We start from the raw sequence: 15,397 nt of genomic DNA, 5'->3' as shown, positions 1-15,397 counted from the left end.
CTGCCTGTGTCTCTGCCTCTCTCTCTCTGTCTCTCAAGAATAAATCAATAAAAATCTTAAAAAAAAAGAAAACTGTTGAAATATGTGTTTCCATAAGGAAATCAAAACTGGAAAAGAAATATTTAAAAATAAATTAATTAATTAAAAAATACATAAATAAAATTATGTCTATCTTAATTAAGTTAAAAAGGTCACTTTTTTTTTTTTTAGATGCTCCTTCATTTTTCTCCAAGCAAGGAGGAAGGAAAGGAGATTGATTAAAGGCAAACATCTCCCAGGACCTGGGTTTGCATGGCCCTATGTCGCATGGCCCTACGTCACGTCTGCATCCCCTCTGCTATCACTTCTGACAGCTGGGCCGAGACACCTGCTCTTACTGTGAAAAGATCCTTCTTCCCTCCTCTGCTTCTTTTTTTTTTTTTTTTTTAATTTTTATTTTATTTATGATAGTCGCACAGAGAGAGAGAGAGAAGCAGAGACATAGGCAGAGGGAGAAGCAGGCTCCATGCACCGGGAGCCTGACGTGGGATTCGATCCCGGGTCTCCAGGATCGCGCCCTGGGCCAAAGGCAGGCGCCAAACCGCTGCGCCACCCAGGGATCCCCCTCCTCTGCTTCTTAAAAGCAAATTTCACAGCTCACCAGTAAGAGAGTGAATCATCCGTTCTTTTTTTTTTTTTTTTAATTTTTATTTATTTATGATAGTCACACAGAGAGAGAGAGAGGCAGAGACACAGGCAGAGGGAGAAGCAGGCTCCATGCACCGGGAGCCCGATGTGGGATTCGATCCCGGGTCTCCAGGATCGCGCCCTGGGCCAAAGGCAGGCGCCAAACCGCTGCGCCACCCAGGGATCCCGAATCATCCGTTCTAACTGCCAACCAGAGGCCTTATTAGTAGGAAGTCCCTAGGCCCCAGTTAGCACCCCTTTATTTTCATTTATTTACTTCTTCTTTATCTGTTTCCTAAGTCCCATGTCCTCCCCACTCCCACCAAGCACAAGGAGTCGCTGGCTCTTGGGTCAGGAAGGCCAGATATGCAGCTGCTCACTAGTGACCATGCAGGGAGGGCTGCCTCATACTCTCTATCCAAACACGCCTTCCTCTGCCAGCCTGCAAGGAGCCCTAGAATCTCCCCATCATTGGGGTCATTCCTTTGCATGAGGAAATTAAGGTGATGCAATGAAGGAACATAGCAAAATGTTCCTGGTACAATCTACAATATGGGCGCTCACCCCATAATTCTTTTCATTTTTCTGTATGTGTAAATTTTTTTAACTAAAAAATAAATTAAAATTTTAACGTATTGAAGAGAAGCAAAAGAAATCAGGCCCCCAGGAGGCTCCTAATAAATATTTTTTCTAGAATAGGAAACCATTAGAAAATTCACCCAAATTAACTGATGGGGACAGAGGAAGGGGACAGAGCTCAGGGACACCGTGAGGGGAGAGGGTGCTGTCGGGGTACATGGACATGATTGACAGCGGGCCAGTAGTACGGCCGACCTCCTCGCTCCTCAGAATACCCCCGCATCCCCACAGGGCGAGCACCATGACTGCACTTTTACAGGCCCCAAAACAAGGGGTACAAGGAAAACTGCCCAGAACAAGTTAGAAGATGCTGGAGCCCAGACAAAAACTTAGGACAGGGACACCTGGGTGGCTCAGTGGTTGGGCATCTGCCTTTGGCTCAGGCCATGATCCCGGGGTCCCGGGATCGAGTCCCGCATCAGGCTCTCTGCATGGAGCCTGCTTCTCCCTCTGCCTGTGTCTCTGCCTCTGTCTGTGTGTCTCTCATGAATAAATAAATAAAATCTTTTTAAAAATAAAAATAAAAATCTTAGGGCATTTGCCTCCTGCTTCCACATTCTTTTCCGGAGGTGGGCAGCCCTGGCTGGGACGTCCGCGGGTCACCCACAGAGCAGCCTGGGCCCGGCTTGCCTGGTGTGTGCCGTGAGGCACTGGCCCTCTCCCAGCCCGGCTCCCCCAGCGGAAACAGGGCCCTGGAGCACATCGGAGCCAATGGGAGGAAGGAGCACACGGGCCTGGCCAGGACAGGGCTCCGGGAAGGGGCTTCTGCTTCCCTGACATGACAGGAGGGAGGGTGAAGTGGGGGGACCACGGAAAGGTACGGGGGGGGCGATGCCAGCAGCGCTTTCAGTCGGACCTTCCCCGATGGGCAGGTGGTGGGGGGACCTGGGCACATCAGACACATCTCCCACCTGCCCACCCCCCACTGACAGCTGCCCAAGGCGGGGGTGTTAACTTGTAGGAATATTTTCAACAGACAACTTCTGTGTCTATTTTGGAACAACTTGTCTCCAGCCCTTTAGGCTGAGCGTGTGTTAGGGTCAGGGGCTGCCAGCTCCCCGGCCCCAGGGGATAGGGCGGCCTCTCTCCAAGGCCAGGCACCTGTCATCTAATGACCCCCTAATAACCACCCGATGCAGGAGGTACACTTATCATCCCCATTTCACAGACGAGGACACTGAGGACCCAGAGAGCCTAAGTGACTTGCCCAGAGACACAGCCAGTAGGGCCAGAGCAAGGTGTGAGCCCGAGCGCCTGACCCAGAAGCTTCCATAGCATCGTTCTGGAGGAGGAGGATGGAAATACTTTCTCCAAGCACCCCTCGGGGTCCCCTCTGAGTATTAGTTCTCCAGAGCACAGAGAAAGCAGGTGTCATAGTTTTGCTTCACATCCAGCTCTCTCTCCATCCCTCAACTGCCCCCAAACACACACTCAGGAAAGTGGGGACCGGGATTTATAAGAACAAGGGGTCACATGTAGGAAATGGCTACTTGCTCGTTCTGTGAATGTCTTGATCAGGAAGGGACGCCAGCTCCCGGGGCTGCTCTCCACCCCTGGGCCCAGCGGAGGACGGTCCTCCCAGGCTGGCTGTATCCCCGCGGACCTGGGTCTACTCCGTGTTCTTAGCCAGGGATGTTCCAAACCATGGCCCCCTGGGCCCCGATGTGGGGGATTCTTTGTAGAACTGGAAGGGACCCTCGTGATGACATAATTCCCTCCCCTGACCTCACAGCTGGGGACCCAGAGGGTCAGAAAGGAAGGACAGGGAACTGGTCTGCTGACTCCAGGCCCAGAGCTTCCTCTCTGGCCCTGCACTTTGCCTCTGGAAACTGAAATGGGAATAAAATATAAGCAGCTCCAGGGACGCCTGGGTGGCTCAGTGGTTGAGCCTCTGCCTTCAGCTCAGGTCGTGATCCCGGGGTCCTGGGATCGAGTCCCGCATCGGGCTCCCTACATGGAGCCTGCTTCTCCCTCTGCCTGTGTCTCTGCCTCTCTCTGTGTCTCTCATGAATAAATAAATAAAATCTTTAATATATACATCCTCTCGGGGCGTGGATCTGAGGAAATTGATGGGCAGCAAATGTTCCTATTGTTTTTCCACCTGCAGGAGCCAAGAAGGTCCCACAGGAACATTCGCCCCAGGACCCCCGGGTCTGTGGGCAGGGGAGTGGGGAGCTGCCCAGGCCCTAGGAAGGAGCAGATCCGCGGTCAGGAGCCACCCCCGGCCCCGCTCCAGAGTCCCTAGACCCCGGTACAAGCAGGACCTTGGCATTCAACTCTCTGCAGCGACAGACTAGGGGGCGTGGGGGGGTGGATGTTTCTGGAAAGCATCGGGGGCACAAAGGAGCCATGGTGCTTGTGAGTGGAAATGAGCAAAAGAGGCGGGGAGAGACACACGGGGCGGCATGCATGGGGGACACACGGACGCACCCACACAAAAGTTCTAGTGTGTGAGAGCCTTGGGCGGGGGGCGCGAAGCGAGGCTGGGGTTAGCGGGGAGAGGCTTACTTCAATAGTTTGATATTACACATAATCAGCTCCTTCCAGTTAACAAAAATCATAGCACCCTCTTTTTCTGTCAGCAGCTCAGACTCCATCAGGGGTTTCTGAAAGATCTACAGGTGCAGAAAACGAAGCAGTTCAGAAAGCAAACAGTTAGCTTTACAACTCCAACACGCGTCTGCGCCCTTGTGGGGGCTGGGGGGAGGCCCGGAAGCTGGCCCCCCGCCTTCCCGCAGCTTCTGCAGCAGACGGCCCCTCCTCTGCCTGCCTGAGCGGTTGGGGGGGTCCCCAGCAGGTGTGCACTGTTCAACAAAGGGGGGGGCAGCTGAACTCCAGAGGATGGGCCTTATCTCCAGCAGGACAAAGGTGAGAGGCCTGTGCAGTCATGCACACTCGTATCTGCCCACTGAGGGGAGCAGGGGAGGGGAGTGGGGGGGAGTGGGGGCTTCAGGATGCACGTGGCAGGATCTGCTGCCCAGACAAGCCTGGGGCATCCTTAAGGGAGCAGCTGTGGGCAGCAGGGCCTCCGCCAGAGAGCCTGGGTGGAGGCTTCTGCAGCTCGGCTAGGCCCTCGGCCTGCGCTGGGTGGGCCTCGGGTAAGGACTGGCTGTGGCTCCGGGAAGGGAACGAGCCTGCCCAGGCTCCAAGCTCTGTGTGGCTGGGTGGCTCGGGGTGCATCACAGCTCTCGGCCCAGCCCCACCTGGTGGTGAGGCCCTGCCTCCAAGGAGGTCATTGTCTACCACCGGAGGTGGGCTGCTCTTCTGAAGGGTCTTTAGACAGGGGACAGCCTATCATTGAAATAAACGTGGTCAGGCTCGGGCTGTCCCCTGGGAGCCCTATTCTTCATGCATTCTCAGGCTGACGTTGAAGCTGGCATATGCCAGCCCACTGCACACAAGGGCCACGTCTCAGGGCAGTGACACTCTCATCCTAGGCATCCTAGGTTGTGCATTTAAGTGACAGTCAAGCGTCCTGAGGAAGGGGCGCCTTTTTTGAGTGTTCACTAACATGTCCTAATGCAGGAATGGTGGCCTCCTGGATCAGGAACCCATCCTACCTCCTATTCTCATTCAACACAGGGCAGCTGGGTGGTGGCTTTCCTGGGGCCCAAGGAGATGGTTGCACAGCAGTTAGATGGTGGGAGGTGGGGGGGGGTGGGGGATGGCAGGAGTTTCACAACTGTTATAGCACTTTTCAAACTGTTGAGTGACCCTCCCATCCAGCCCTACAAACCCCTGTTCACTAATACGGCATTTTCCCATGAGTATGAGCAAAAGGCTTCCTGAAAAGCAGGGGTTCCCAACTCTGTGTCTCCCCCTCCTCCTAGACCAAGAGGCCCAGGCCTTTCATCAGCTACCCGGGGGAGAGACAAAATGAGGTGTCATCCGGGTCGGGGGAGGGAGTTAGGGGTGTGCATCAGGACCCGAGAAGAAACATCTTCATTCTCTGCAGCAGATTTTCCTCAGGGGGAAATTGTACCATGAGAACTTGGCCAGGTTGGCTGCCATTTTCAAATGCCAACCCTGAGAGCCAGGACACCATGTGACAAGCTCGATGGCATCAACTAGTTGGTGGCTAAGCCCCTACTTCTGAGTAGAGTCTAGACTCTCAATTTCCTGCCCACAGGTCTCCTTCCATACACCTCCTCAGGGACTCATTCACCCCTTGGCACGAGTGATCTCTGCCCCTCTATCGAGATGACTCAGAGGGCCATGGATGAGAGTCCAACCACCTTCTCTTGGGTACGAATCTCCTATGTGATTTCCCATCCAGATGCCTCCCCACATGTCAGAAAATTTCTCAGGCTGAGAATCAGGAGAGAGTCCTCCTTCACAGAGCACCCCCTCCCCACCCTCTCTGCCAGTGCTCCCAGCACCCCCAGCACCCACCGCGGCCCTTACCTCTGTGACCAGCTGCAGGTCATTCACATAGTTCTCCTCTGTGACAATGAGCTCATGGATGTATCCTTGTCGCTTTCTCTCCGTTGGGGTCAACATATCCAAGAGGTGTAAGTCTGAGCACCCTGGAAAACACAACCATCGGGACATTTCAGGGCAAGTCGAGGGATGCGCTCGCAGCTTCACAGTGAAGAGCTCCGGGGCCTCATGCCTGCGGGCCCCTGTGGTCTCACTCTAGTTGGGCAGTGCTATGGGTTGAATTTGTGTCCCCTAATAATACACCTGTAAGTCCTAACCCTTGGCACCTGTGGATGTGACCTTATTTGGAAATAGGGTTTCTGCAGATACAATCAAATTAAGAGGAAGTCTTACTCAATGAACGTGAGCCCTAACCCAATATGACTGGTGAGCCCTAATCCAATATGTCCTTATAAGAAGACATACAGGGGGACCTGGGTGGTTCAGTCGGTTAAGCATCTGACTCTTGGTTTTGCTCAGGTCATGATCTCGTGGGATCGAGCCCCATCTCAGGCTCCATGCTCAGCATGAATCTACTTGAGATTCTCCCTTTCCTTTAGCCAGTTCCCCTGCTCTCTCTCTCTCAAATAAAATAAATAAAATCTTAAAAAAAAAAAAAGAAGATATACAGAGACAGACAGAAAGAAGGTCATGTGACAACACAGGCAAGGACTGGAGTGAAGCCGCTGTAAGCCAAGGAACCCCAAGGATCGTTGGCAGCCATTGGAAGCTAAGAGAAAGGCATGGAAAAAAATCTCTCCTAAATCCTCCAGAGGAACATGGTTTGGCCAACACCTGATTGTGGAGTTATCTCCAAAAGTGTGAGAAAATAAATTTCCATTGTTTTCAGCCTCCCCGTTTGTGCCATTTGTTACAGCAGCCCTAGCAAACTAATACAGTCGGCATGCTCCTGCTTCATCAAAACCGCTAAAATAACATCGAAAGAAGACAAAACAGCAATTGGCCCACATTTCCTGAGGGCTCACGCCTGCCAGGTGCAGTACAAGGAGCCTTTCGTGGACAGCGGTCCTGAAGGCTCACCTAGATCCCACAATCATCACCATTTTACCGACGGGGGAATGAAGGTTTAGACAGGCTGACTTACCCAAGATCTCTCAGCTGGGGGGTGGCCAAGAGTCTAACCTGACACTTTGACACCAGAAACTGGGCTCTACCTCGGGTCCAATCTACAGGAGGGGATCAAGTTATCCCAAGGTTGGATTTGGGAGGACGAAGTGGCTGTGCTGAGGCTCCCGATGGGCCTGGGGAGACAGGCGTGGAGTGCATTCAGATGGTGCCCCCTAAACGGAGCCAGGCTGCTGCCCTGGGCCTGTGGAGCTGAGCAGCAGGCCTGCAGACAGACAGGGAAACCCCTCCAACGGCAGGCAGGTGGGCACAAAGGTGGCCCCAGGTGCCTGAGACAATGGCTCTGTTGACCTCACATGGGGCACGCACAGGAGGCGGTGCCTGCCCTTGCCTCTGCTCACTTAGCCGGTCATTTAGGGTTTTGTCTGCATCGAAAGTTCTCAGGTTATCAGCAGAGGTTGTCCCCTGACACACTGGGATGAAGGGTGGGGAGCTCTGTTCCCAGGAATGCCCCTCATCCAGGCCTGGCCCCACCTGTTCCAGGCCAGTGGGCTCTCCTCTCCTTTTTGTGGCGGGTTTTTCATTTAATCACACACACAAAAATCAGATTTTATAAAACAGGCTGAGAGGTGTCCTGGATGTGGGTGGGAGTCGGGGCCCAGAACCCCATTCACTTGCTGTTCTCATACCGTCTCCCCACGAGGGGGCGCGATGGAGCATGACGTGAAAACACCTGTGGCCACCAGTGGGCATCAAGGACCCCAGACCAGCAGCAGCAGCAGCACCGGGGAACTTGTTAGAAATCAGATTATCACCCCCCGCCACACACACACACACCTCATAGGTAGTTATTTGGGCTCATGACCTAGTCAGCATGCTGGAAGCTTCTGGAAATAGAATGATCCCTCTGGGGGCGAATGATATCACTGACTTCTTAGCGAGCGTGTTACTGTGCCAGACATTAACTCCGAGTCTGAGTGCTTCCAGGCCTCAGTCTTTTCACCTCCCTGGCCAAATGCGCTTTCTAGAATGCGGCAGCTTCTCTTCCTGGAACAGGACAATTCCAGGATGGGCAGGCAGATGGATGCCGGGAAAGCAGCAGGGATGAGCCGTCCTGACGTTAATACCCTCCACGCCCATCCATCTGAGACCTCATCGAAAGCCACTGCGGTGTGGCCAAGCTGTCGTTCCGCAGGGCCATGCGCTGAGCACAAAGCACGGCGCAGCGCTGCAGCTGAACCTGCGGCCTGGGGCCTCTGCTCAGCCACCAGCCCGTCCCAGCTGTCCCTTGTGGCTTGGGGCGTTGGCCGGGCTTTATTCGAACCACTACCTCCTCGGTGAACTTTCAGGAAGGAAGCAAGTCCTGATGGCTCACTCTGCTCAGTTCGGCCAGCCTCTGCGTGAGCTTCGGTTTCTGGAAAGTAGAGTGATCCCACTGATTTCTTTGGCCTTCAGGAGAGAGTCACCCGGGAAACACTCTTCCGTTTGGGAGGAGACACCCCCTTCCTGCTCTGTTCTCACCAAAGCTTCCCATGAGTGGCTCCAAGAGCCCAGGGCTGAGGCCATTTCTTGTTACAGGGCAGGGTGCAGTCCTTGGGGACTTGTCTGAACCCCCATGGCGCAGAGTCTTCCCCTAGAATTTTCAGGACATTCCTTTCTGCAGGGATGTCAGAATATTGTGGATATTGTTTGGGGCTGCAGTTCTAAGACTCATCCCACAACCACTGTGCGGTGATGTTTACAGGGATACAAACTGGGCATTGGTCAAAAAAAAAAATTTAAAAAAACCTGGGCACTGGTTGGACCAGGCTTTGGAACGTCCCCTTAGGTCACAATTTCCCTTGGAAGGTATGACGGATGCTATCAACTTGGACCCCAGAAAACCCATGGGTACAACACACACAATAGACGCACAATTTGCACACAATTTTTTTTTTTTTGCACACAATTTTATAAGGTCCGCGGGTCCTCTTGAAGCTTGTTCGCAGATCTCATTCATTCATTCCACAAATTGTTACTGGATGTCCTACTATGAGTCTGGCCCTAGCTGATGGAGGAGGATTTACAGGGAAAGAGGAGAATGCCTGCCCTCAAGAGCAGGCTAAGCCTGGGGTCATCAGCTGGGGGTGGTGCTGACTCCCTCCACAGCCTGAAGGTGGTACCCCCCCACACACACACAGCAGGCTGAGGGTGGTGCTGACTCCCCACCAAACAGAGGCTTGTACTGCATCCACTGCTCTGGATTTCAGAAGTTCTTCCGAGTCTTCAAGTTTTACATGGTACAGTTTGAAGAAGCTCAGAGCCAGAGCAAGAGCACAAGGTCTAGGGTGGATTAAAGCCATCAGTTCCAGAATCCCAGGTGTTGGGGCCAGTGTGGGGTGCACTGGAGGTCTGTTGCACAAGGGCAGGTGGGGGGCATGAGGAGGCCACATGGCCTCCTACTCTGGGCAGCTCCAGCTTTCTGGTCCATCCACCCGCAGACCCACATCAGAGCTGATGGAGCTGGGAGAGGCTGTGGGACTCTGGGCTGCTTGCCCCCAACAAATTCCACCCCACACCGTCCACCTACCAGCCTGCCTGGAGACAGGGGCATGGCTCGGTTGGCCTCTCCAGGCCTCAGGATGCAATGAAAAGCAGAGATTCTGTGGGGGAGATTCGTCTCAGCATTGTAAGCCAACAGTGTTGGCTTTCAATCGTCTTTTTAGCTACCGAACTGACCTGTAGGATGCTGTTTTAAAAATCCTTGCTGGTGGTTGCCAGACCGAGAGAACCATTACAGACTTGAAGCAGGCACTTTGAACTAAAAAATATCGTTTCTTTGAAAAATTTAGTATTTAGAAAAACAAACGAGTTTAAAAAGTGCATTATTCAGAGCAGGGTAAATGGAAAAGACATTTCAAATAGAAGTTTTCTTTAAGGGTGGAGGGACGTGGTCCTTCTCTCCTTTGGGAACCAGGATAAACATGGTTTTCTGGCTCACTTTCCCGGTGAAAAGCGAGAGGATAAAGTACAGCAAATAACTTTTCATGGACAGCTCGGTGTGATGAAGGGCTTCTTAGAACTAACTATAATCCACTCCCAGCTGAAATAACATTTCGAGTGACTCCAGGCAGTTAAAAATGATCCCCAACTACAGCCCACATAAAATTCCTAATCTATGTGCTGTCCCTTGTACTTTTGTGTAGTTAGACACATCTATAAAATGGAGAGGGCCATGGCACCCCTTTGGAAGGATTTGAGGCTGGGGCACTGGAGAGAATATGGGAAAATTTTACCCAGAGAGGTTATCCTGTCCCCTCAATTGGAAATGTTTCTTTGAACAGCATAATCTAAATAAATTGCTTTATTACGAAAGTAATACATAAACACAGGCTTACTGTAGACAGTTCAAAGGATACAGAAGCACTTAGGGTAAAACCTGAGAATCACCCCCCTCTCTGCACCCCCGACCGCTCTACTTCCTTTCCCAACAAGACCCATAATTTCAAAAACCAAACCAGCCCCCACAGCAAGCTGGCCACGGAGCAAAGCAAATAAACAGGCCTTGCTCCTGGTATGAATGGGCCAAGATATACTATAAGATGGTCAATAAATATTTATTAAGTTCCTAGGAAGTCCAAGAGACACAGAAATGAGCAAGATAAAGTCCTTGTCCACAAGGAAACTCACAGCCCGGAGGGAGACTCGACATGAAAAGTAAACGTGAAATAGCAGGCAGTGGAGAACAGGCCTCTAGGCTGCGACAGGATGGTGGAGTTGGCAGGACTCGGAGAAATAGATGCTCCTGCTCCTCATACCGACAGAGGAAGGCTGGGGGGGGGGGGTCCTGTATCAGGGAGGATGGGCCATTATGCTGCGGATGTGGGGCCAGCGTGCCAGATAAATGCAGAGACGCTGTGGGAGATAAAGTGGGAAGCGGAAAGCAGAAAAAGTGGAAAGTAGGAAAGTGGGAAGATCCTGGGATAAGGTGGTGGGAAGAAGGATGGAGATAAGGTGGGAAGAGGGAAGGAGGTAAGATGGGAAGTGGGAAGGGGATAAGGTGGGAAGTGGGAAGGGGATAGGTTGGAAGTAGGAAGGGGATAAAGTGATAGGACAAGGCATGGAGATAAGGTGGGAAGAGGGAAGGGGATAGGTGGGAAGTAGGAAGAGGATAAGGTTGGAAGAGGGAAGGGGATAAGGTGATAGGACAAGGGATGGAGATAAGGTGGGAAGAGGGAAGGGGATAGGTGGGAAGTAGGAAGAGGATAAGGTTGGAAGAGGGAAGGGGATAAGGTGATAGGACAAGGGATGGAGATAAGGTTGGAAACGGGAAGGGGCTAAGGTGGGAAGTGGGAAAGAAATAAGGTGGGAAGTAGGAAGGGGATAAGGTGGTGGGACGAGGGACGGAGATAAGGTGGGGAGTGGCAGGGGGGTAAGGCGGAAGTACATTCCATCACAGTCCTCATAATGCCAGAGGGACCAGGTGAGAAATCTGGGTACCACTCAGCAATACGGAAACCCAGGCATAGATTTTTATCTTTAAGGGAAAGCACTTGCCAGAGTCTCTGGGGACCCCCGGCCCAAATCCCTGGCTAAGCGGCCCCGCTCACCAGGACACACCCTGGAGCCGGAGCTCCCCTCTCGACTGAAGGCTTCTCCAGGCTTGGCCTGAATGTAGGTAACAGGGGCCCCACGGCCCCGGTGTCTCCCACCAGGTGAGCCCACTTCCCCACCAAGGCTACCCTGGATTGTTCTGGACAATGAATCTAACGGTGCTGCCTTCAACCCCCTGGAAAGAATGGCACACGCGGGATGGCCTGTCACATAGGAAAGGCCACAATGGATGTGACATAAAGAAGGTCCTCTGGTCAGAGCACTTTGTCCTCCACCTGCAGCTGACGTCTGACCACCGCCACCCCCAACCCCGATCCCCAGGCCGCGGACTTGTGCATCCTGCCGTGCAGCTGTGCATGGAGCTGGGATCTGGTGATGAATGAGGCGAGTGGGGGTCCCCGTCCTTAGGGGGCTTTGGTCTACCAGAGGCTCGGGTGGCCCATCCAGACTCTGGTTCTTGCCGAAGCACAGATACCCGGTAGAGGCACCGCCATAAGCTGCCGTCCTTGAGACCTCAGGGTTGAAGTCCCTCAGACTAGATTTCCGTGGGGCCCCAGAGAAGCTAGTGGGCATGGAGACCTGTGGTGGGAGCTGGGGAAATGTCCCCTGAGGCCACCAAAGCCCCCTGTGCCTTATGGCCAGCTGAGCCCAGGCCGCCCCGTCCAGCCTGTCTTGGGGACTCACCAGGCCCCACTAGGCCGGCTCCCTGCGGGGGCTTCCACGCAGGAGTGACCCAGCAGCCTCAAAGTGCCAACGTGGCTGCCAGGTAACATTTCCTCCTAAGACGGGGACTCCGATCTATGTGAGCTGCCAGCCAGTTTGATGACCACAGAGCATTTGCAAAGATCCAGCTACTCTCATAGTCAGGTTCTCTCTTAATTTGCCATAAATAAGAATATTGGTAACTTTTTACTTAAAGGCATAACATGCATGGCTTTATAGCCAATGACGTCCCTGGCGGGGCGTCAGGGGCCCTGTGGTCTGCACCTGTTAGCTCATTCCTGGCCTCGCTTATGTTTCCACCTGCGTTTTCCCCTTCTTCTTGAGCTCCTGATTTCTTTCTTGTTTTTTTTTTTGGAATATTTTATTTTTAAGTCATCTCCACACCTAGCGTGGAGCTCGAACTCACAACCCCGAGATTAAGAGTCACACGCTCCGCCGGCCGGACGCCCCCTGAGCTCCTGCTTCCCATCCCGCACCAGCTCAGGGGTCCTTGGCCACGACCATCAATAAATCCTCCGGATACACAAGGCGAATCAGGGCACAGAAGTACAGACACGTTTTTATTGGAATGTGTGTGCACTATTTTTGACCAGAGGGGCCCGGAAATATGTTCCAGGGGAGCAGGAATTTGGGGTGGACTCCATGGGGCACAGGCCAGGGTGGGGAGAAGTAGTGAGGGAGCCAAGCAGGGGGGATGGTCAGAGAAAGGGGAGTAGGTGGTGCAGGGCCTGGAGCCTCGGGCACAGATGAGGGAGTGGGAAGCAGATGCAGGGGTGACTGGGAGCCAGGGACCACAAGGCGGAAAGCCCCCAGCAGCCACACTCGCAAGCACTGCATCCTCGCCAACAATCCCGTGCGCTCACCCCCTCATCCAGCACACAGGGATCTGAGACACCCAAAGCCTTGGTTCATCCATGGCAGAGGGAGTCCCACGCTGCATGGGCCACCGGGCCCCTCGCCCTGCTGGGAAGGTGACAGCTTAGCGACAGCTGCTAGGACCAGGCTCCACAGACTGGTGGGGGGTAGGAGGGGGTGCTCAGACGAGAGGGATGGAGTCCGGAGGCGCCAAGTCCAAGATCACGGTGCCAGCAGGGCTGGTTTGAGCCCCCGCCCCCCCGCTTTCCGTGGCGGGCAGTGGTCAGCTTCCCCTCACGTGGCCTTTCCCCAGGACCCCGATGTCCCTGGTGACTCTCCGTGTCCACATCTCCTCTCCTGGAGAAGGACAGCAGTCAGATTGCAGTAGGGTCCACCCTACTAGCCTCGTCTTAACTTGGTGGCCTCTTGAATAGAGGCCCCACCTCCAAATATAGTCAGATTCTGGGGCGCTGGGGGTGAGGGCTTCAACATTTCAGTTTGGGGCTGGGGGGCCTCAATTCAGCCCCAGTGGGGGAAATAGGGTCAAGGAATCCAAAGGCCAGAGCGAGACGGTGACACTTTGGCTGCAGAGCTGGGACAGGTGTGGGCTGTGTTCCAGAAGGGTCGCCGTGGCAGCCGCCTGGAGGGGGGTAGGGGCTGTGGCTTCGGAGGCCTGCTCATCTGAATCGCCCGAGGGGCTATCATCAAGCCGGGGATCCCTGCGGTACCCCAGCCCCACCCAACCCGCCTGGCCAGGGGGCGGCCTGGGCGGCCGTAAGTCCTGAAGCTTCCAGGCGGCTCCGACGTGCAGCCAAGAGTGAGGACCTCCCCGTCGGATGGCGGGGTGCCCGGAGGTCCAGACAGCGGGTGTGACACGGGAGCAGGATTCGGAAACGAGATCTGTCCAGGCTCACGAAGCATGAGAGTTGTCACAACTGCCGAACCGATGATGCCGGATGGTCGGAGGCGGGTCACTCGAGCAACTTGTCCAAAGTGAAGCGACGTTTGTGACTCGGAACGCCTCCCCGCGTCCAGGGCCTGGAGCCCAGGCAGCCGCTGATGCTGTGTTCCTGGGGGCCACACGGCCACCCCGACCCCCAACCCCAGGGCCAGAGCTCGGAAGGTCACTCTGCTCAAGGTCCTCACTGGGCTGATGGGACAGCAGTGCCCAGGGATGCATGTGGCTTCTGCTAGCAGGAACAAAACCTTCGCTCCTGCGGTCGTGGCAGACGGAGACTCACAAGGAAGCCACCAGCTTCTCAAAGAGTGGGCCCAAGGGTGGCCCATCCATCTCGTTCCGCCAGCCCCGGCCAGGGGGGCGCTCCTGGCCTTGGCGTCCGAGGCCTGCAGGGGCCGGGAGCAGCCAGGCCAGGTCAAGGCCACTGCGTCTCCTCTGAGAACGACGCTCGGCTGACTGGTCCTGGGATCTGCTCTGGCGTCCAGGGGTTGGGGGTAGCGTGCTCCTCATCCCGGCAGAACTTTTTTCTCGAGCCTCTAAGAATAGCCTGGTCCCTGGGGCACCTGGGTGCTCAGCGGTGGAGCATCTGCCTTCAGCCCAGGGTGTGATCCCGGGGTCCTGGGATAGAGTCCCGCATCGGGCTCCCTGCAGGGAGCCTGCTTCTCCCTCTGCCTGTGTCTCTGCCTCTCTCTGTGTCTCTTGTGAATAAATAAAATCTTAAAAAAAAAAAAGAATAGCCCAGTCCCCTGCTGTTTCTCCTAACTTGGCAAACTGATTCCTGGTGGGACAACAAGAGACAACCGGAGCCCGGGACATTTCCTGCTCATTGTCAGCAACTGCACAGATGCGCTCAGGTCCCTGCTTCCAAGGAGCTTCCATTCTAGTAGGGGAGACAGAAAACCAAATACATCGTAGTTAGGGCGGTGGTAAGAATGATGCATGACTGGGACGCCCAGGTGGCTCAGCGGTGGGGCGTCTGCCTTCGGCTCAGGTCATGATCCCGGGGTCCTGGGATCGAGTCCCACATTGGGCTCCCCGCAGGGAGCCTGCTTCTCCCTCTGCCTGTGTCTCTGCCTCTCTCTCTGCGTCTCTCATGAATAAATAAATATCCTAAAAAAAACAAAAAGAATGATGCTTGACAATTCCCATGACTAACACACTCGTCTCCAGCCTCAGGTGAGTGTAGCTTTGAAATCAGCACAGCCTTGTGTGGGGTTCGAGGCCACCCAGCACAAGGACTGAACCCCGATGTGTCCTCTCCCTGCAGCCCAGTTGGGGAGGAAGGAGCAAGCCCGCCGAGCAAGGGGACTGTCCACCACGGCTCCTGGGCGACCACTGTGGCCATGGCACCCAGGAGGGAGGCGTGCAAATGTGCAAGGCACAGATGCATGGCCTCCAACTTGGAAGCTGCAGGGCAGCTGGGGGCGTCCCACAGGAACAAACTGTCCAGGGGGAGGT

The 15,397-nt window shown here is 54.4% G+C and overlaps 1 protein-coding gene across 5 annotated transcripts in view; it reads right to left on the bottom strand.

Moving 5' to 3' along the window:
* Nucleotides 1-15,397, bottom strand: part of ITSN1 (intersectin 1) — a 215,769-nt gene that overhangs the window by 26,863 nt on the left and 173,509 nt on the right. For 4 of the 5 annotated variants that reach the window (XM_049104747.1, XM_049104748.1, XM_025449776.3 and 1 more), the window contains 2 exons: nucleotides 5,710-5,831; nucleotides 3,814-3,920 (listed from right to left, as the gene is read on the bottom strand). In XM_049104747.1, coding sequence (XP_048960704.1) covers nucleotides 3,814-3,920; nucleotides 5,710-5,831 — 229 coding nt within the window. The remainder of the gene's footprint in view (nucleotides 1-3,813; nucleotides 3,921-5,709; nucleotides 5,832-15,397) is intronic. The other variant, XR_007407674.1, reaches the window with a different exon arrangement.

This window comes from Canis lupus, chromosome 31 (genome assembly GCF_003254725.2).
Source record: "Canis lupus dingo isolate Sandy chromosome 31, ASM325472v2, whole genome shotgun sequence".
NCBI classification, from domain to species: domain Eukaryota; kingdom Metazoa; phylum Chordata; class Mammalia; order Carnivora; family Canidae; genus Canis; species Canis lupus.
Note: the sequence above shows the minus strand (reverse complement) of the source record. Positions and strands in the feature narration are given on the sequence as shown.